At 45.7% G+C, this 22,263-nt stretch overlaps 1 protein-coding gene across 1 annotated transcript; it reads left to right on the top strand.

Moving 5' to 3' along the window:
* The first annotated feature begins 12,187 nt into the window (after window positions 1-12,187).
* LOC139839312 (uncharacterized) lies at window positions 12,188-20,453 on the top strand. The gene is made up of 4 exons (XM_071829359.1): window positions 12,188-13,333; window positions 14,393-16,263; window positions 17,329-18,059; window positions 20,398-20,453. The coding sequence occupies exons 1-4, from the start codon at window positions 12,188-12,190 to the stop codon at window positions 20,451-20,453; spliced, it is 3,804 nt and encodes a 1,267-aa protein (XP_071685460.1).
* The last annotated feature ends 1,810 nt before the right edge of the window (window positions 20,454-22,263 follow it).

Below are 22,263 nucleotides of genomic sequence, written 5' to 3'. Positions count from 1 at the left end.
TATTGCAGTAGATTGTATTCGATGTAAAAGAATGGACCGGGGTCCACAGTTCACTAGTGGTGTCTCTCCCATAAGATAAATAGCATGTTGGGTGAACAAATTACAGTTGGGCAATTGACAAATAGAGAGGGCATGATAATGCACATACATGATATGATGAGTATTGTGATATTTAATTGGGCATTACGACAAAGTACATAGACAGCTATCCAGCATGCATCTATGCCTAAAAAGTCCACCTTCAGGTTATCATCCGAACCCCTTCCAGTATTAAGTTGCAAACAACAGACAATTGCATTAAGTATGGTGCGTAATGTAATCAATAACTACATCCTCGGACATAGCATCAATGTTTTATCCCTAGTGGCAACAGCACATCCACAACCTTAGAACTTTCTGTCACTGTCCCAGATTTAATGGAGGCATGAACCCACTATCGAGCATAAATACTCCCTCTTGGAGTTAAGAGTAAAAACTTGGCCAGAGCCTCTACTAATAACGGAGAGCATGCAAGATCATAAACAACACATAGGTAATAGATTGATAATCAACATAGCATAGTATTCTCTATCCATCGGATCCCAACAAACACAACATATAGCATTACAGATAGATAATCTTGATCATGTTAGGCAGCTCACAAGACCCGACAATGAAGCACAATGAGGAGAAGACAACCATCTAGCTACTGCTATGGACCCATAGTCCAGGGGTGAACTACTCACTCATCACTCCGGAGGCGACCATGGCGGTGAAGAGTCCTCCGGGAGATGATTCCCCTCTCCGGCAGGGTGCCGGAGGCGATCTCCTGAATCCCCCGAGATGGGATTGGCGGCGGCGGTGTCTCTGGAAGGTTTTCCATATCGTGGCTCTCGGTACTGGGGGTTTCGCAATGAAGACTATATGTAGGCTGAAGGGCAGGTCAGGGGGCCACACGGGGGCCCCACACGCTAGGGCCGTGCGGGCCCCCCTGGGCCGCGCTGCCCTAGTGTGGCGGCGCCCCGTGGCCCCACTTCGTCTTCCCTTCGGTCTTTTGGAAGCTTCGTGGCAAAATAGGCCCCTGGGCGTTGATTTCGTCCAATTCCGAGAATATTTCCTTGCTAGGATTTCTGAAACCAAAAACAGCAGAAAACAGCAACTGGCTCTTCGGCATCTCGTTAATAGGTTAGTGCCGGAAAATGCATAAATATGACATAAAGTATGCATAAAACATGTAGATATCATCAATAATGTGGCATGGAACATAAGAAATTATCGATACGTCGGAGACGTATCAGCATCCCCAAGCTTAGTTTCTGCTCGTCCCGCGCAGGTAAACGATAACAAAGATAATTTCTGGAGTGACATGCCATCATAACCTTGATCATGCTATTGTAAGCATATGTAATGAATGCAGCGATCAAAACAATGTAAATGACATGAGTAAACAACTGAATCATAAAGCAAAGACTTTTCATGAATAGTACTTCAAGACAAGCATCAATAAGTCTTGCATAAGATTTAACTCATAAAGCAATAATTCAAAGTAAAGGTATTGAAGCAACATAAAGGAAGATTAAGTTTCAGCGGTTGCTTTCAACTTGTAACATGTATATCTCATGGATAGTTGTCAATGTAAATTAATATAACAAGTGCAATATGCAAGTATGTAGGAATCAATGCACAGTTCACACAAGTGTTTGCTTCTTGAGGTGGAGAGAAATAGGTGAACTGACTCAACAATAAAAGTAAAAGAATGGCCCTTCGCAGAGGGAAGCATTGATTGCTATATTTGTGCTAGAGCTTTGATTTTGAAAACAAGAAACAATTTTGTCAACGGTAGTAATAAAGCATATGTGTTATGTAAATTATATCTTACAAGTTGCAAGCCTCATGCATAGTATACTAATAGTGCCCGCACCTTGTCCTAATTAGCTCGGATTACCGGGATAATCATTGCAATACATATGTTTTAACCAAGTGTCACAAAGGGGTACCTCTATGCCGCCTGTACAAAGGTCTAAGGAGAAAGCTCGCATCGGATTTCTCGCTATTGATTATTCTCAACTTAGACATCCATACCGGGACAACATAGACAACAGATAATGGACTCCTCTTTAATGCATAAGAATGTATCAACAATTAATTTTCTCATATGAGATTGAGGATATTTGTCCAAAACTGAAACTTCCACCATGGATCATGGCTTTAGTTAGCGGCCCAATGTTCTTCTCTAACATTATGCATGCTCTAACCATTAAATGAGTGGTAAATCTCCCTTACTTCAGACAAGACGGACATGCATAGCAACTCACATGATATTCAACAAAGAGTAGTTGATGGCGTCCCCAGGAACATGGTTATCGCACAACAAGCAACTTAATAAGAGATAAAGTGCATAAGTACATATTCATTACCACAATAGTTTTTAGGCTATTTGTCCCATGAGCTATATATTGCAAAGGTAGAGGATAGAAATTTAAAGGCAGCACTCAAGCAATTTACTTTGGAATGGCGGAGAACTACCATGTAGTAGGTAGGTATGGTGGACACAAATGGCATAGTGGTTGGCTCAAGGATTTTGGATGCATGAGAAGTATTCCCTCTCAATACAAGGTTTAGGCTAGCAAGGCTATTTGAAACAAACACAAGGATGAACCGGTGCAGCAAAACTCACATAAAAGACATATTGTAAACATTATAAGACTCTACATCGTCTTCCTTGTTGTTCAAACTCTTTACTAGAAATTATCTAGACCTTAGAGAGACCAATTATGCAAACCAAATTTTAGCAAGCTCTATGTATTTCTTCATTAATAGGTGCAAAGTATATGATGCAAGAGCTTAAACATGAGCACAACAATTGCCAAGTATCACATTATCCAAGACATTTTAGCAATTACTACATGTATCATTTTCCGATTCCAACCATATAACAATTTAACGAAGAAGATTCAACCTTCGCCATGAATACTATGAGTAAAGCCTAAGGACATATTTGTCCATATGCAACAGCGGAGCGTGTCTCTCTCCCACACAAAGAATGCTAGGATCCATTTTATTCAAACAAAACAAAAACAAAAACAAACCGACGCTCCAAGCAAAGTACATAAGATGTGATGGAATAAGAATATAGTTTCACTAGAGGAACCTGATAATGTTGTCGATGAAGAAGGGGATGCCTTGGGCATCCCCAAGCTTAGACGCTTGAATCTTCTTGAAATATGCAGGGGTGAACCACCGGGGCATCCCCAAGCTTAGAGCTTTCACTATCCTTGATCATATTATATCATCTCCCTCTCTTGATCCTTGAAAACTTCCTCCACACCAAACTCAAAACAACTCATTAGAGGGTTAGTGCACAATTAAAATTTACATGTTCAGAGGTGACATAATCATTCTTAACACTTCTGGACATTGCACAAAGCTACTGAAAGTTAATGGAATAGAAAAATCCATCAAGTATAGCAAAACAGGCAATGCGAAATAAAAGGCAGAATCTGTCAAAACAGAACAGTTCGTAAAGACGAATTTTATTGAGGCACCAGACTTGCTCAAATGAAAATGCTCAAATTGAATGAAAGCTGCGTACATATCTGAGGATCACTCACGTAAATTGGCATAATTTTCTGAGTTACCTACAGAGAATTTGGCCCAGATTCGTGACAGCCAAATCTAGTATGAACCTTACTATCAACGACTTTACTTGGCACAACAATGCACAAAACTAAGATAAGGAGAGGTTGCTACAGTAGTAACAACTTCCAAGACTCAAATATAAAATAAAAGTGCAGTAGTAAAAACATGGGTTGTCTCCCATAAGCACTTTTCTTTAACGCCTTTCAGCTAGGCGCAGAAAGTGTATATCAAGTATTATCAAGAGACGAAGCATCAACATCATAATTTGTTCTAATGATAGAATCAAAAGGTAACTTCATTCTCTTTCTAGGGAAGTGTTACATACCTTTCTTGAGAGGAAATTGATATTTAATATTACCTTCCTTCATATCAATGATAGCACCAACAGTTCGAAGAAAAGGTCTTCCCAATATAATGAGACAAGATGCATTGCATTCAATATCCAAGACAACAAAATCAACGGGGACAAGGTTATTGTTAACGGTAATACGAACATTATCAACTCTCCCCAACGGTTTCTTTGTAGAGTTATCAGCAAGATTAACATCCAAATAACAATTTTTCAATGGTGGCAAGTCAAGCATATTATAGATTTTCTTAGGCATAACGGAAATACTTGCACCAAGATCACATAAAGCATTACAATCAAAATCATTGACCTTCATCTTAATGATGGGCTCCCAACCATCCTCTAACTTCCTAGGAATAGAAGTTTCGCGATTTAGTTTCTCTTCTCTAGCTTTTATGAGAGCATTTGTAATATGTTTCGTGAAAGCCAAATTTATAGCACTAGCATTAGGACTCTTAGCAAGTTTTTGTAAGAACTTTATAACTTCAGAGATGTGGCAATCATAAAATACAAACCATTATGATCTAAAGCAATGGGATCATTATCCCCAATGTTGGAAAAAATTTCAGCAGTTTTATCACAAGCAGTTTCAGCAGTTTTAGCAGTTTCAGGCAGTTTTTCGCGCTTTGCATTAGAAGTGGAAACATTGCCAACACCAATTCTTTTATCATTAATAGTAGGAGGTGCAGCAACATGTGTAGCATTAGCATTGCTAGTGGTGGTAATAGTCCAAACTTTAGCTATATTATCTTCTTTTTCATTTTCTTCTCTTTTCCACCTAGCACGCAATTCGGCCATCAATCTTATATTCTCATTAATTCTAACTTGGATGGCATTTGCTGTAGTAACAATTTTATTATCTATATCCTCAGGTTTAGCAGCCATTTTATTAATTAAAGAAGATTGTGACGCAGACATGTATGAGATTCGGTTTTCAGCATTTGCAAGTTTAGTTTGCAACCCAGAGATCTCCGTATTCAGATTTTCAAGTTGATTTCCTATATTCTTTAACAAGGTAGATTGCTCATTCATAGTTTTAGTAAACAATTTATTTTGCTCATATTGTGATTGCATAAAGTTCTTGGTGGATCTTTCAATTTCTAACATCTTTTCCTCATTAGGTGAAGCATATCTACCATAAGAGTTACCATTAGCAGGATATGGCCTAGAATTATTATAATTGTTATTTTTAATGAAATTCACATCAACATATTCTTTTTGAGCAAACAATGAAGCTAAAGGAACATTATTAGGATCAACATTAGTCCTACCATTCACAAGCATAGACATAATAGCATCAATCTTATCACTCAAGGAAGAGGTTTCTTCGACAGAATTTACCTTCTTACCTTGTGGAGCTCTTTCCGTGTGCCATTCAGAGTAATTAATCATCATATTATCAAGAAGCTTTGTTGCTTCGCCAAGAGTGATGGACATAAAGGTACCTCCAGCAGCTGAATCCAATAGGTTCCGCGAAGAAAAATTCAGTCCCTCATAAAAGGTTTGGATAATCATCCAAGTAGTCAGTCCATGGGTTGGGCAGTTTTTAACCAAAGATTTCATTCTTTCCCATGCTTGTGCAACATGCTCATTATCCAATTGTTTAAAATTCATTATGCTACTCCTCAAAGATATAATTTTAGCAGGGGGATAATATCTACCAATACTATTCTTAGGCAGAGATAGCAACCAATCTTTAGCTCTTCCTCTTAATGAGAAAGGGAACAATTTTAATTTTATAATGTCACCATCTACATCCTTATATTTTTGCATTTCACACAATTCAACAAAATTATTGAGATGGGCAGCAGCATCATCAGAACTAACACCAAAAAATTGCTCTCGCATAACAAGATTCAGTAAAGCAGGTTTAATTTCAAAGAATTCTGCTGTAGTAGCAGGTGGAGCAATAGGTGTGCATAAGAAATCATTATTACTTGTGGTTGTGAAGTCACACAACTTAGTATTTTCAGGAGTACCCATTTTAGCAACAGTAAATAAAGCAAACTAGATAAAGTAAATGCAAGTAACTAATTTTTGTGTGTTTTTGATATAGTGCAGCAAACAAAGTAGTAAATAAAATAAAGCAAGACAAAAACAAAGTAAAGAGATTGGGATCTGGAGACTCCCCTTGCAGCGTGTCTTGATCTCCCCGGCAACGGCGCCAGAAAATCTTCTTGCTGCGCGTGGTTGACGTATGTCTTTTCCGTTCAACACGCGTCCGTTGGGAACCCCAAGAGGAAGGTGTGATGCGTACAGCAGTAAGTTTTCCCTCAGTAAGAAACCAAGGTTAATCGAACCAGTAGGAGCCAAGAAGCACGTTGAAGGTTGACGGCGGCGAGATGTAGTGCGGCGCAACACCAGGGATTCCGGCGCCAACGTGGAACCTGCACAACACAACCAAAGTACTTTGCCCCAACGAAACAGCGAGGTTGTCAATCTCACCGGCTTGCTGTAACAAAGGATTAGATGTATAGTGTGGATGATGATTGTTTGCAGAGAACAGTAGAACAAGTATTGCAGTAGATTGTATTCGATGTAAAAGAATGGACCGGGGTCCACAGTTCACTAGTGGTGTCTCTCCCATAAGATAAATAGCATGTTGGGTGAACAAATTACAGTTGGGCAATTGACAAATAGAGAGGGCATGACAATGCACATGTAACAACCCACTTTTCAAACCCTGCATATTTTCTAGCTTTAAAATTTTGGGCCAACAAAAACTTTTATTTATCTTGCTACTTGGTGTGCATAGCTTGTAGTTTTGTTTAGATTGTTGGTAGTGAGTGTGTATAAACAACTTCTCACACTAAAACCCCTAGCAACAAGTTTGTGTACAAAAAATTAAATAGGGGAAAAACTCTTCTTGACACCAATTGTGAAACACCCCCACACCCAACTTCTCTCTTTAAAAACAATCTCCCTCTTCATCAAAAATTTGGGTGCATGTGTGCACATGCATTAGCATGACATTCCTCTCTCTCCACTCACCATGACACCACTCTTTCCCTCTTTTGGAGAAAACCCTAGGAAGGGGGAACACTTCCCCCTCTCTTTGCTTTCTTGCACATTTCTCTCATATGGCCGTGGCCATGACCCCTCCATCTTTGTACCCCTCTTTTTCCTCTCTCTTTGCAAACCCTAGAGGGACACTACCCCCTCTTCCTACCCCTCTCCCTTCTCCCTCTTTGCATGGCCGGGGGTGAAACCACCCCTTCTCTCTCTTTTTTTTTTCTCCCTTACACAGCCAGGTTGGGGATGCCCATGCCCCTCTCTGATGTGGCCGGCCCTTGAGGCCACACACCATTTTTTTTCCTCTGCCCAGCCCATCTGGCCGCACTACACCCCTCCCTGGACTCCCCTTTTCCCCTCCAACTCGGCCCAAGGCCAGCCACCAAGCCCACCAGGTTCTGGCCACGGACGTGCAAGCCCTGGTCACCCTCCCGCGCACGCGCGCGCAGGCGCCAGTCGGGCGGCGACGCCTCGACGCCCGCCCTCGCCTCGGGAACACGCTCGCCTCCTCGTATCCCTCCCTGACACCTCGAGAGCCCGCGCGCCCCCTCGGCTCTCTCCCGCTCGCTGCCGCTGTCCCCCACGCGGGATTGGCCGTGGCCGCCGCCCGTCGCCCGTCCCTTGCCCTCCCCGGCCTATATAAACCCACCCCCGCACCCACTCCACCCTCACACCGCCCCACTACTTCCCCACCCCCTCAGACGCTCCAGAGAGCGCCCAGGGCGCTGCTCTGGACTGCTGCCCCTCCCCCGGCGAAGCCCTGCCCGTGTCACCGCCCGGAGAAGAAGGTCGCCGCGCCCTCTTCAACGACGCCCACCCCTGCCCTTCTCCGTTCCCTTCTCCTTCTGGCCGTCTCGATGCTGACGCGCGCCTTTTCCCCTTTGCCAGGCCCGCCGGAGAGCACCGCCGCCCCGAAGTTCCGCCCGACGTCCGCGTCATCGCCGCCGAAAAGGACCAGGAAGGAGGAGCAGGACGCCGCCTCGCTCGACCCCGCCTCGTTCCGCGACCCGCCACAACCTCGCCGCCGATCCCTTGCCGTCGCCGGTGAGTTTCCGGCCACCCCCGCCCCTTCCCTGCCCCTCTTCCGCCGCCCTCCCGTGCCCCTGCGTGGCGAAGCGGGGAAGATGGCCCTGGGCCATCCGATCGTGATCGCCCGGCTGCATGGGCCATGCATGCCAGCGTGGCCATGCAGGCCTGGCCCACTGCGGGCCTCCCCCTTTTCTTTTATTTTTTTTTCTTTTTTCTCTCTGCCCGCGTGGAAATTTCCTTGGGCCGGCCCACCGCACGGCCCGTTTCCTTCACAAACGCGGCCCAACCCTTTTCCCGCCCAGATTTTCGTTTGAAAATCGTTTTAAATTTCTCAGTTTTGTATCTAAAAACCAGTGAACCAAATCTCTTATAACCGGAGTTCTACAAATCGAAAACTAGTGAAACCAACTGCGTTAGAAAGATATTTTCAAGATCTTTCACTTGCCACTGACCCCGTATTTTTAGGATTTTTATACGAATTTTAGTGTATTAAACTTGCTCTATGTATTCTGCTTACTCCACTAAATTCCTAAAATCGTAGAATTTATATTTTTGACTAATTCCAATTGTGATGATCTTGTTTTATTGTTGTCCATCTCAGAAAAATACCATGGGTCCTTGTAGGAAATAATTCTGTCCCGTTTGTAAAGTTAGTGTGTCACATGAAATGTTGTTCTTTAAAACTTGTTGTTATTTAATTTCCCACTCCAACCCCTTTTTATAAATTTGGCCAATGCATGATTTTACTTTGATACAACATACACCCCTGCATGCTTTATCATATTCTTTTAAAACTTGATTTTTGAGCTATGTGTTGATTGTATGTTGTTCTTCTATTTTCGCGACGCTAGATACGAACGTGGGAGAAGCCGAAGGAGAGGATTTTGGAGAAGGTGTTGAAGAAGACCAGGGACTAGCCGGCCAAGGCAAGCCATTTACTTTGACTCCTTGATTTTCTATGTTCTTGGTTGAGATCTTTTTTATTCTTTCCCATCTTGATCCTTTGCGTTTTTCGGTTAGATAATTCTCCTCTTTAACATACTTGCCACCAAGTATGTATTTATCTCCTCTTGGTAGATTCGCGTACTCTAAGTATGTGGATTAAAACTCACTCATTTGACACCTCCTAATTCTAGTACAAACTTGGGTTAACATCATGATTATTGCTCCACTTTTTGATTATCTTCATCCATGCTCCTTGTAAGTATGGATGTAGTTGACACCCTTCATGGTATGATGGCAACCTTGATGCTATTGTACATCTTAGTTCACACATAAACTTTAGGTTGGGAAAACCCTCAAGGTCTTACCTTGTTGTAAAAGTTTTTCTTAAAAACCTTGGGAAGATGAGATCTTGCCCATGTGTAACTTTGAGTAAAGGTTTAAAGAGAACAATATTGAGGTTTTGAAGGAGAGGTGGTTTGGTAACTTGGTTTTGGGAAAAACAACACATGGTTCTATGTATTCGCCCGGAACAACCAATCCGCGCAACCACATTACTCCAACATGGGCACGGGGCTTAACTTGACGTTTGTTCACTTTAGCTTGAGGCACCGCATAACTATACAAGGGTACGGTTACCCCCGAGTCCGGGTTGTCAAGGTTGGGACAATAGTATAACGGGAGGCCTTCGGGGCTGACCCGTCCGGAAGACACTATGGGTCTCCTGGCTTGGCGGTGGAGCCACGCTCAAATGGAGGTGTGCTGCCACGGTGCCGGGGAGGTACATACTCCATAGGGTAGGACCTCTTGCTAATTTGAATAAGCGAAAAGTTTCGACCGATTATCCGAGACCCACATACTTTCGTATGATGGACCGGGGATGATCCCGGCAGATTTATCGGATCTTGTGGGGAAAGTGCGCAAACTCTGCAGAGTCAAATCTATTCGAATAGCCGCGTCCGCGGTCATGGACAGTTGGGATGGCCGTTGCTTAGCTGTGTTGAGTTTTGTTTTAGAAATGCTTTGCAAAGAAAGGAAATGTTTCTGTTGGTACTTGGAGTACTGGAAAAATAGTGGTGGCCATGGTGAGATGGTCGGAAAGGAAATAAAATTTGGGTCTACCCTTCCTAGGTGTTTATGTCGTGAAGAGTCTTCTTAAGTTAATTCATGTAGGGATGTCTTAGATGAATCTTTAAGTGTCTCCTTCGCCCATGAAGTTGAGATGCTAACTCCACCAAAACACTTCTTCTCTCCTACATGACATATTCTTAAATGAAATTAGATATTCCCTCTTGATCTCCTAGTTTAGTTCTTGATACCTTGTTCCCTTTAATATGTTACTTTGTAAATGGTTTGCGAGTACAATTCAAAATGTACTCACGGCTGTGTCCCTGGCTATTTACTTGGCCAGACTATGAGGAGGATTTCGAAGATGATGGTGGTTATCAGGACGACTATGCGACTTAGGACGTTTCCCGGTCAGCTGCCTGTAGGGTTTAAGGCATGACTTGGGCCCGACGAAGTTGATTTGTATCCGCTGCTTTTGGATGTTTGAATTCAGCCCGATGTGGCCATTTGTGTAAGACTTGGTCATAAGACCGTTTGTAAGACTATTTATTATTTCGGTACTATGTAATGGATGTTGTAACTCTGTTTATCAGTTCGGTTATGTGCTCATGTTACACTGATCATGGGATCATGAGTGAATGCATAACGGGTATTTCGGACAGTTGGTCCGGGGTGCCACAGAGCTGGTATCAGAGCCATCCTGACTCTAGGGAAAGCCTTAGTTAGCATGGACGTTAAGGTTAGAATAAAATTATTTTTCAATATCAAAAACGAGATGACTCTAAGCTGAAAGAATGCCTAGTCTCTCCCCTAAATTTTTCTCCTTAGAGATAAACTACTTGCATTAATCTTAACTGTTTTATATTATGTACCTTAAAATTTTGCACACTTGACATATTACTACTTGTATTAACATTAAAATTTTGTGTAGATGGAGGAAGTTATGTACACCCGGAGCCGTCAGGTGGGAGAGTCGCAGCCCTTGTTCCTCTTCGAGACCGCCCTGATCGACGTTTGTAACGCCGTCGGTCGCCTCCGCCCCGAGGTGAAGGGCGGACAGATGAACGATATCGAGAACGAGGACTTGTCCTGGATGATCGTCTGCACCGTCCGGGGCTCCCACGTCAAGCAGCTCCCGGAGTTCGAGATCCAGCTGTTCGAGCGCACTTGGGAGGATGGGTTGGTTCGCGCACTCCAGGCAGCCCTTGCTCACCTCGCGTTCCACCACCGCGCGGAGCTCGAGGAGAGGAATCTCCCTTACGCTCACCTTGGGCGGCGTGACGAGGAGGGCCTTCCCACCATTGTGCCTTATGTTTGCCCCCTCGGTCGTCACGCCGGCCAGATGGAGTTCCTCCTCGGCAAGACTCAGAACAGCCTCGACATCTGCAGGATGGAGAAAGAGATGCTGACGAATGAGTTGGGCGAGGTCAAGAAAGACCTTGAGGAGATGAAGCGGAGGGCTTGCCGCCAGCGGAAGCTCAAGCTCCGGGCAAGAGAGGCCAAGTACATGCTTAAGGTGAAGGTGAAGCACCTTAAGACGGCGCTCCGCGAGGCCGAGACCAAGATAGAGGAGCTGGAGGATGATGGCGAGGATCTCCGGAAGGAGAACGCTGCCCTCCTTAGTGACGATGATGATTACATGGATGAGGAAGGGTATGATTGGAACAACCCATCCGAAGAGGAAGATGAGGATGATATGGATTTCATCAATGATGAGCCCGAAGAGCCAGCACCCCCTACCCCTCGCGAGTCGTCCGAGGAAGAAGACCCCGAGGAGCCGCCGTTTGAGGAGCCGCCGACCAAGGATGACACCATCATCCTTGACGACGACTAGTTTGAGCACCGCACTATCGCTAGCTATGTTATGTTATGATGTCCCTGATGTAATCGCGTAGAACGATGTTGGTCCTATGGTGACCTTGATGTGGTGAACCTTGAGCTTTTGGTGATGTTTATGTTATGTTGATGGTTGCTTTTGGTTTTCATGCTTTCTTTATCTTTCAAGTTTGTTTTCAACAAGTCTTTATGCATCATGTCACCCTTCCCCTTAGAAAGAACTCGCCTATCAAAGTGGTTCCCTTTTGTCTTATGTCTTCATCTTATCAGATGGTTGACACTCGCCGAGGCGCGCACCAGAATGACCCTCCACCACCTCCACCTGAACCCAATATGGCTCAAATCCTTCGCATCCTTATGGAAGACCGTCAAGCTGCCCGCGCTGAAAGCCAAGCAAACATTGCGGCTCTGCAGAACATTGCGCAGCTTGCCGCAGGAAACAACAACAATGGAGGAGATGGTGAAGACGGCCCAAGATCCAAGCTTAGGGACTTCCAGAATACTAATCCGCCGGTATTCACCAAGTGCACCGCCCCTCTTGATGCGGACGATTGGCTCCGTACAATCGAGAACAATCTGGAAGTCGCGGCCGTGGGCGAGAATGAGAAGGTGGTCCTTGCAACTCACTTTCTCGCCGGACCCGCAAGAGCTTGGTGGGAGAATATTAAGGCAATGCAAGCTGCTGACCATGTGATCACTTGGGAGGAATTTACCACTAAGTTCCGCAAAGCCCACATCCCTTCTGGTTTAATCAAGATCAAGAGAGATGAGTTCTTCAACCTTAAGCAGAACAATGGTAGTGTGATTGACTACCTGGACAAGTTCAACACCTTGGCTCGATATGCACCTCAGGACACTGATACCGATGAGAAGAAGAGGGACCGTTTCCTTAATGGTCTTCATGAAGAGATTCAGAGTATTCTCGTGGCCGTTCCTTACCCTGATCTGGAAACTCTGGTGGATGCCGCCATCATGGTGGAGTCCAAGCGCAAGGCAGCTTATGAAACCCGCAAGCGCAAGATGCAGCAGCAACAGCAGAGTGGACCCAGCAATGCTAAGTTCCGCGGCCAGCCTCCACCAAGGCCGGCGCCCCAGCCTCAGCGAGCGCCAGCCCCTGCTTATCGTCCCTCCAACAACAACACCAACCGCCAGAATGTGCAGCCTCGTACTGGAGGAGGAAACTTCAACAACAACCCCCGCAACAACCCGAATGCTCGCCCTCAAGGAGAAGGATGTTTCGCTTGTGGACAGCCTGGACATTTTTCTCGTGAGTGCCCCTCTAAGATGAACCCGGCTCAACGCCCCAATGCGCCAAGACCAAATCAAGGCCAAGCTCGTGCTGCAACCGGAAGGAAGCCCCCACCTAAGAAGCAGGCTAATACTGTTAGAGGACACCTGAATCATGCCAATGCCGAAGAAGCTGAAGAATCTCCTGACATTGTGCTGGGTACGTTCCTAGTCCACTCCACCCCCGCCAAAGTTCTTTTTGATTCCGGTGCATCCCATTCCTTTGTTACCGAACCCTTTGTCAAGAAAAGCAAAATGACACCCACCCTAATGGATAGACTCATGTTAGTTCAAATACCAGGATCCACCGCTAAAACTCGCTTATCTTGTAAACAAGTTCCGGTAGAAATCCTAGGTGTTCCCTTCCAAGCCGACCTCATCGTCCTAGGAGCCCAAGGATTGGAAGTAATTCTGGGAATGGATTGGATGACTAAGTACCAAGGCCACATTGACTGTGCCCATAAGTCTATCACCTTAACCAATAGCGAAGGAATCCAAATAAAATACACCGCCACTATGCCTTCATCTAAAGCCTTCTGTAAGCAAAGTGTCGCCGGAACCCCCATCGATCTTGTCCCAATCGTTTGTGAGTATCCAGATGTTTTCCCAGAAGAGTTGCCCGGTATGCCCCCTGATAGGGATATCGAGTTCATCATCGAACTTATCCCCGGAACAGCACCCATAGCACAGAGGCCTTATCGCATGAACCCTCAAGAGCTGATAGAACTCAAGAAACAATTGGACGATATGTTGAGCAAAGGTCTAATCCGACCTAGTGCCTCACCATGGGGATCTCCCGTGATATTTGTGGACAAGCGAGACGGTACCATCCGCCTGTGCGTGGATTACCGAAAGCTCAATGATGTAACCATCAAGAATAAGTACCCCCTTCCCAAGATTGAAGATTTGTTTGATCAAATGAATGGAGCCCGAGTTTTCTCCAAGATCGATCTCCGTACTGGTTACCATCAGCTCAAAGTACGCGAGTCGGATATCCCCAAAACAGCCTTCACCACCCGTTACGGATTGTTTGAGTACACCGTAATGTCTTTTGGTTTAACCAATGCTCCCGCCTACTTCATGAATCTGATGAACAAAGTCTTCATGGATTATCTCGACAAGTTCGTCGTAGTATTTATCGATGACATCTTAGTCTACTCCAAGAGTGAAGAAGAACATGAAGAGCATCTACGACTCGTTTTGGGAACCTTAAGAAAGCACCAACTCTATGCTAAATTTAGCAAATGTCAGTTTTGGCTCAAGGAAGTTGGATTTCTTGGTCATGTTCTGTCCGCTGGAGGAGTTTCCGTCGACCCCTCTCTCATCAAGTCTATCATGGATCGGAAGCCGCCAACTAACCCGACCGAAGTGAGATCCTTCCTCGGATTGGCAGGCTACTACCGTAAGTTTGTAGAAGGGTTCTCAAGTATCGCCAAGCCCATGACCATGTTGCTCAAGAAGGGTAAGAAATTTGAATGGACAGAACAATGTGAAGCCAGTTTTCAAGAACTCAAGAAGCGTCTTGTGTCTGCCCCTACCCTCACCATGCCTGATGTCACCAAGGACTTTGTAATCTATTGCGACGCTTCCAAGCTCGGACTTGGTAGTGTTCTGATGCAAGAAGGGAAGGTTATCGCCTATCTCTCCCGACAGCTGCGGCCACATGAAATGAACTACCCAACCCATGATCTGGAATTAGCTGCCGTAGTTCATGCACTCAAGACTTGGCGTCATTATCTCATCGGAAATCGGTGTGACATTTACACCGACCACAAGAGCCTCAAGTACATATTCACTCAGAGGGAGCTGAATATGCGACAAAGAAGGTGGATAGAGCTAATAAAGGACTATGATCTGAGTATTCACTATCACCCTGGAAAGGCGAATGTAGTCGCCGACGCCCTTAGTCGAGAACCATGTTCGCTGAATGCCCGTCTCAAAGTGGAACAACCGATGCTATACCAAGAGTTTGAAGAGTTCGGCCTGGAACTCGTTAGCCATGGTTTTCTAGCCACCTTGGAAGTTAAACCGACTCTCCGGGATCAAATCAAGGAAGCTCAGAAAGATCATGAGAGTATTGAAGGTATCAAACGCCGTATGGACAAAGAGGAAGTGGCTGGATTTTCCATGGACGGAGAAGGAATCTTGTGGTACAATGGACGTCTCTGTGTACCAACTATCCCCGAATTGAAGAACCTGATTATGGAGGAAGCCCATAATACTCCTTACTCCATCCACCCTGGCGGATCAAAGATGTATCAAGATCTCAAGGAGACTTTCTGGTGGCACGGAATGAAACGTGACATTGCCTTCTTCATTGCTAGATGTGACGTTTGTCAACGAGTTAAAGCCGAACATCAACGCCCAGCTGGACTACTCCAACCTCTGCAAGTTCCCGTATGGAAATGGGACGAAGTGGGAATGGATTTTATCACTGGACTTCCACGGTCAAGCCGCGGACACGATTCCATCTGGGTAATTGTGGATCGCCTTACCAAGGTCGCCCACTTTATCCCGGTCAAGACCACGTACAATGGCCGAGAGCTAGCCGACCTCTACGTATCACGGATTGTTAGTCTGCATGGTGTACCCAAGAACATTGTTTCTGACCGAGGACCCCAATTCACTTCTCGATTCTGGAAAAAGCTACATGAAGCTCTGGGAACCAAGCTCTCCTTTAGTACTGCTTATCATCCGCAGACAGGTGGACAGACGGAGAGGGTGAATCAGATTTTGGAGGATATGCTCCGCGCCTGTGTTCTGGCTTACGGAACCAAATGGGAGAATTGTCTGCCTTTCGCCGAGTTCTCTTACAACAATAGCTATCAGGCCAGCCTCCAGATGGCGCCTTTTGAAGCACTCTATGGGCGCAAATGTCGCACCCCTCTCAATTGGTCCGAGACTGGGGAAAGTCAAGTGTTCGGACCTGATATACTTCGTGAAGCAGAAGAACAAGTTCAACTTATCCGAGATCGCTTGAAGGCTGCTCAATCTCGCCAGAAGAGCTACGCCGACCCCAAACGCCGTGAAGTGACATTCAACAGCGGAGACTTTGCGTACCTCCGTGTCACCCCTCTCAAAGGAATGCAACGTTTCCACGTCAAGGGCAAGTTGGCACCAAGGTACATTGGTCCTTTCAAGGTCCTTGGTCGCCGCGGAGAAGTCTCATATCAATTGGAGCTACCCGCAGAACTGTCAGAGTTTCATGATGTCTTCCATGTCTCCCAACTCCGGAAATGCCTCCAAGTGCCTGATAAGCCCGAAGTGTTCAAGAACATCGACCACCGCTCTATCAACCTAAACCAGGATTTAACTTACCGCGAGAAGCCACTTCGAATCCTGGAAGAGGCTGTAAGGGTCACTCGCAGAAGGAAGATCAAGTTTTTCAAGGTCCAGTGGAGTAATCATTCTGAGGAGGAAGCCACCTGGGAACGGGAGGATTACCTTAGGAGCGAGTTCCCTTATCTCTTCAGCTCTTAGATCCGGAATCTCGGGACGAGATTCTTTTAAGGGGGGAAGGTCTGTAACAACCCACTTTTCAAACCCTGCATATTTTCTAGCTTTAAAATTTTGGGCCAACAAAAACTTTTATTTATCTTGCTACTTGGTGTGCATAGCTTGTAGTTTTGTTTAGATTGTTGGTAGTGAGTGTGTATAAACAACTTCTCACACTAAAACCCCTAGCAACAAGTTTGTGTACAAAAAATTAAATAGGGGAAAAACTCTTCTTGACACCAATTGTGAAACACCCCCACACCCAACTTCTCTCTTTAAAAACAATCTCCCTCTTCATCAAAAATTTGGGTGCATGTGTGCACATGCATTAGCATGACATTCCTCTCTCTCCACTCACCATGACACCACTCTTTCCCTCTTTTGGAGAAAACCCTAGGAAGGGGGAACACTTCCCCCTCTCTTTGCTTTCTTGCACATTTCTCTCATATGGCCGTGGCCATGACCCCTCCATCTTTGTACCCCTCTTTTTCCTCTCTCTTTGCAAACCCTAGAGGGACACTACCCCCTCTTCCTACCCCTCTCCCTTCTCCCTCTTTGCATGGCCGGGGGTGAAACCACCCCTTCTCTCTCTTTTTTTTTCTCCCTTACACAGCCAGGTTGGGGATGCCCATGCCCCTCTCTGATGTGGCCGGCCCTTGAGGCCACACACCATTTTTTTTTCCTCTGCCCAGCCCATCTGGCCGCACTACACCCCTCCCTGGACTCCCCTTTTCCCCTCCAACTCGGCCCAAGGCCAGCCACCAAGCCCACCAGGTTCTGGCCACGGACGTGCAAGCCCTGGTCACCCTCCCGCGCACGCGCGCGCAGGCGCCAGTCGGGCGGCGACGCCTCGACGCCCGCCCTCGCCTCGGGAACACGCTCGCCTCCTTGTATCCCTCCCTGACACCTCGAGAGCCCGCGCGCCCCCTCGGCTCTCTCCCGCTCGCTGCCGCTGTCCCCCACGCGGGATTGGCCGTGGCCGCCGCCCGTCGCCCGTCCCTTGCCCTCCCCGGCCTATATAAACCCACCCCCGCACCCACTCCACCCTCACACCGCCCCACTACTTCCCCACCCCCTCAGACGCTCCAGAGAGCGCCCAGGGCGCTGCTCTGGACTGCTGCCCCTCCCCCGGCGAAGCCCTGCCCATGTCACCGCCCGGAGAAGAAGGTCGCCGCGCCCTCTTCAACGACGCCCACCCCTGCCCTTCTCCGTTCCCTTCTCCTTCTGGCCGTCTCGATGCTGACGCGCGCCTTTTCCCCTTTGCCAGGCCCGCCGGAGAGCACCGCCGCCCCGAAGTTCCGCCCGACGTCCGCGTCATCGCCGCCGAAAAGGACCAGGAAGGAGGAGCAGGACGCCGCCTCGCTCGACCCCGCCTCGTTCCGCGACCCGCCACAACCTCGCCGCCGATCCCTTGCCGTCGCCGGTGAGTTTCCGGCCACCCCCGCCCCTTCCCTGCCCCTCTTCCGCCGCCCTCCCGTGCCCCTGCGTGGCGAAGCGGGGAAGATGGCCCTGGGCCATCCGATCGTGATCGCCCGGCTGCATGGGCCATGCATGCCAGCGTGGCCATGCAGGCCTGGCCCACTGCGGGCCTCCCCCTTTTCTTTTATTTTTTTTTCTTTTTTCTCTCTGCCCGCGTGGAAATTTCCTTGGGCCGGCCCACCGCACGGCCCGTTTCCTTCACAAACGCGGCCCAACCCTTTTCCCGCCCAGATTTTCGTTTGAAAATCGTTTTAAATTTCTCAGTTTTGTATCTAAAAACCAGTGAACCAAATCTCTTATAACCGGAGTTCTACAAATCGAAAACTAGTGAAACCAACTGCGTTAGAAAGATATTTTCAAGATCTTTCACTTGCCACTGACCCCGTATTTTTAGGATTTTTATACGAATTTTAGTGTATTAAACTTGCTCTATGTATTCTGCTTACTCCACTAAATTCCTAAAATCGTAGAATTTATATTTTTGACTAATTCCAATTGTGATGATCTTGTTTTATTGTTGTCCATCTCATAAAAATACCATGGGTCCTTGTAGGAAATAATTCTGTCCCGTTTGTAAAGTTAGTGTGTCACATGAAATGTTGTTCTTTAAAACTTGTTGTTATTTAATTTCCCACTCCAACCCCTTTTTATAAATTTGGCCAATGCATGATTTTACTTTGATACAACATACACCCCTGCATGCTTTATCATATTCTTTTAAAACTTGATTTTTGAGCTATGTGTTGATTGTATGTTGTTCTTCTATTTTCGCGACGCTAGATACGAACGTGGGAGAAGCCGAAGGAGAGGATTTTGGAGAAGGTGTTGAAGAAGACCAGGGACTAGCCGGCCAAGGCAAGCCATTTACTTTGACTCCTTGATTTTCTATGTTCTTGGTTGAGATCTTTTTTATTCTTTCCCATCTTGATCCTTTGCGTTTTTCGGTTAGATAATTCTCCTCTTTAACATACTTGCCACCAAGTATGTATTTATCTCCTCTTGGTAGATTCGCGTACTCTAAGTATGTGGATTAAAACTCACTCATTTGACACCTCCTAATTCTAGTACAAACTTGGGTTAACATCATGATTATTGCTCCACTTTTTGATTATCTTCATCCATGCTCCTTGTAAGTATGGATGTAGTTGACACCCTTCATGGTATGATGGCAACCTTGATGCTATTGTACATCTTAGTTCACACATAAACTTTAGGTTGGGAAAACCCTCAAGGTCTTACCTTGTTGTAAAAGTTTTTCTTAAAAACCTTGGGAAGATGAGATCTTGCCCATGTGTAACTTTGAGTAAAGGTTTAAAGAGAACAATATTGAGGTTTTGAAGGAGAGGTGGTTTGGTAACTTGGTTTTGGGAAAAACAACACATGGTTCTATGTATTCGCCCGGAACAACCAATCCGCGCAACCACATTACTCCAACATGGGCACGGGGCTTAACTTGACGTTTGTTCACTTTAGCTTGAGGCACCGCATAACTATACAAGGGTACGGTTACCCCCGAGTCCGGGTTGTCAAGGTTGGGACAATAGTATAACGGGAGGCCTTCGGGGCTGACCCGTCCGGAAGACACTATGGGTCTCCTGGCTTGGCGGTGGAGCCACGCTCAAATGGAGGTGTGCTGCCACGGTGCCGGGGAGGTACATACTCCATAGGGTAGGACCTCTTGCTAATTTGAATAAGCGAAAAGTTTCGACCAATTATCCGAGACCCACATACTTTCGTATGATGGACCGGGGATGATCCCGGCGGATTTATCGGATCTTGTGGGGAAAGTGCGCAAACTCTGCAGAGTCAAATCTATTCGAATAGCCGCGTCCGCGGTCATGGACAGTTGGGATGGCCGTTGCTTAGCTGTGTTGAGTTTTGTTTTAGAAATGCTTTGCAAAGAAAGGAAATGTTTCTGTTGGTACTTGGAGTACTGGAAAAATAGTGGTGGCCATGGTGAGATGGTCGGAAAGGAAATAAAATTTGGGTCTACCCTTCCTAGGTGTTTATGTCGTGAAGAGTCTTCTTAAGTTAATTCATGTAGGGATGTCTTAGATGAATCTTTAAGTGTCTCCTTCGCCCATGAAGTTGAGATGCTAACTCCACCAAAACACTTCTTCTCTCCTACATGACATATTCTTAAATGAAATTAGATATTCCCTCTTGATCTCCTAGTTTAGTTCTTGATACCTTGTTCCCTTTAATATGTTACTTTGTAAATGGTTTGCGAGTACAATTCAAAATGTACTCACGGCTGTGTCCCTGGCTATTTACTTGGCCAGACTATGAGGAGGATTTCGAAGATGATGGTGGTTATCAGGACGACTATGCGACTTAGGACGTTTCCCGGTCAGCTACCTGTAGGGTTTAAGGCATGACTTGGGCCCGACGAAGTTGATTTGTATCCGCTGCTTTTGGATGTTTGAATTCAGCCCGATGTGGCCATTTGTGTAAGACTTGGTCATAAGACCGTTTGTAAGACTATTTATTATTTCGGTACTATGTAATGGATGTTGTAACTCTGTTTATCAGTTCGGTTATGTGCTCATGTTACACTGATCATGGGATCATGAGTGAATGCATAACGGGTATTTCGGACAGTTGGTCCGGGGTGCCACAGCACATACATGATATGATGAGTATTGTGAGATTTAATTGGGCATTACGACAAAGTACATAGACCGCTATCCAGCATGCATCTATGCCTAAAAAGTCCACCTTCAGGTTATCATCCGAACCCCTTCCAGTATTAAGTTGCAAACAACAGACAATTGCATTAAGTATGGTGCGTAATGTAATCAACACAAATATCCTTAGACATAGCATTGATGTTTTATCCCTAGTGGCAACAGCACATCCACAACCTTAGAACTTTCTGTCACTGTCCCAGATTTAATGGAGGCATGAACCCACTATCGAGCATAAATACTCCCTCTTGGAGTTACAAGTAACGACTTGGCCAGAGCCTCTACTAATAACGTAGAGCATGCAAGATCAAAAACAACACATAGATGATAGATTGATAATCAACATGTTAATCCCTGCTTCCCTCTGCGAAGGGTCAATCTTTTACTTTTATGTTGAGTCACCATCCTTTCTTTGAGCACCTTCTTGAGAGCATAATTGTCATTCTTAGTGTAATATGTTTGTCCCAGAATATGGTTAACTGTGGTATAACTTTGATGCTTTTATCTTTGATAATCTTTACTTCTAGTCTTCCCATGAACTTCAGAGGTGCCTGGGCATTTATGTTTTACTGTACAAATACGGGCAAGCGAGATACCACTTTATCATATCTTTTTATGAGAATTGCAATCCTGCTGATAGATATGTTTCATGCTGCTTATTATTAGTTTGTTGGTATCTTTTTCATGATTGACATAACTATTAGATGACTTTATTTGCATTTATCTTATTATGAATTGCCTAAGTACTCGTCCATATAATGAGAATATTTACATCATATGAGCAAATGTGTTCGTGAAAGTTCTTTTATCGCACTCAGTTGTTAACTGAATTGCTTGAGGACAAGCAATAAGCTAAGCTTCGGGGGAGTTGATACGTCCAAAATGTATCTACTTTCCCGAACACTTTTGCTATTGTTTTGCCTCTAATTTGTGTATTTTGGATACAACTAACACAGACTAACGCAGTTTTCAGCAGAATTGCCCTGGTGTCTTATTTTTGTGCAGAAAATCAACTTTCAGGAAAATCTCCGGAAATAATTGCAATGGGCCTATTTTTACAGAAGACCCACGGAGCCAGAAGACGTGACAGAGGGGGGCCACGAGACGCGCACACCACGTGGCGGCGCGGTGGGCCCATGGATGTGCCGCCACATGGGGACGCCACCTCGGCCAGCCCCCGGCGCTCCCCTCTGGAATACTTAAAGCCCTTGACCTAAAAACGCACGGGGGTTCGACCAATTTTCCAGAAGACATCCAGAACTCCGCCGCCATCGAAAACCCTATTTCGGGATCAGAAACTCCGTTCTGGCACCCTGTCAGGACAGGGAATTGGAGGAGATCATCGCCATCATCGCCACCGACGCCTCTCCATCGACCATCCATGTTTCCCCATCCATGTGTGAGTAAATCCCCGCTGTAGGCTGAAGGGGATGGTAAGGATTGGATGAGATTGTTCATGTA

Source organism: Lolium perenne, chromosome 4 (genome assembly GCF_019359855.2).
Source record: "Lolium perenne isolate Kyuss_39 chromosome 4, Kyuss_2.0, whole genome shotgun sequence".
Taxonomy (NCBI): Eukaryota; Viridiplantae; Streptophyta; class Magnoliopsida; order Poales; family Poaceae; genus Lolium; species Lolium perenne.
This window is presented reverse-complemented; position numbering and strand designations above follow the sequence as displayed.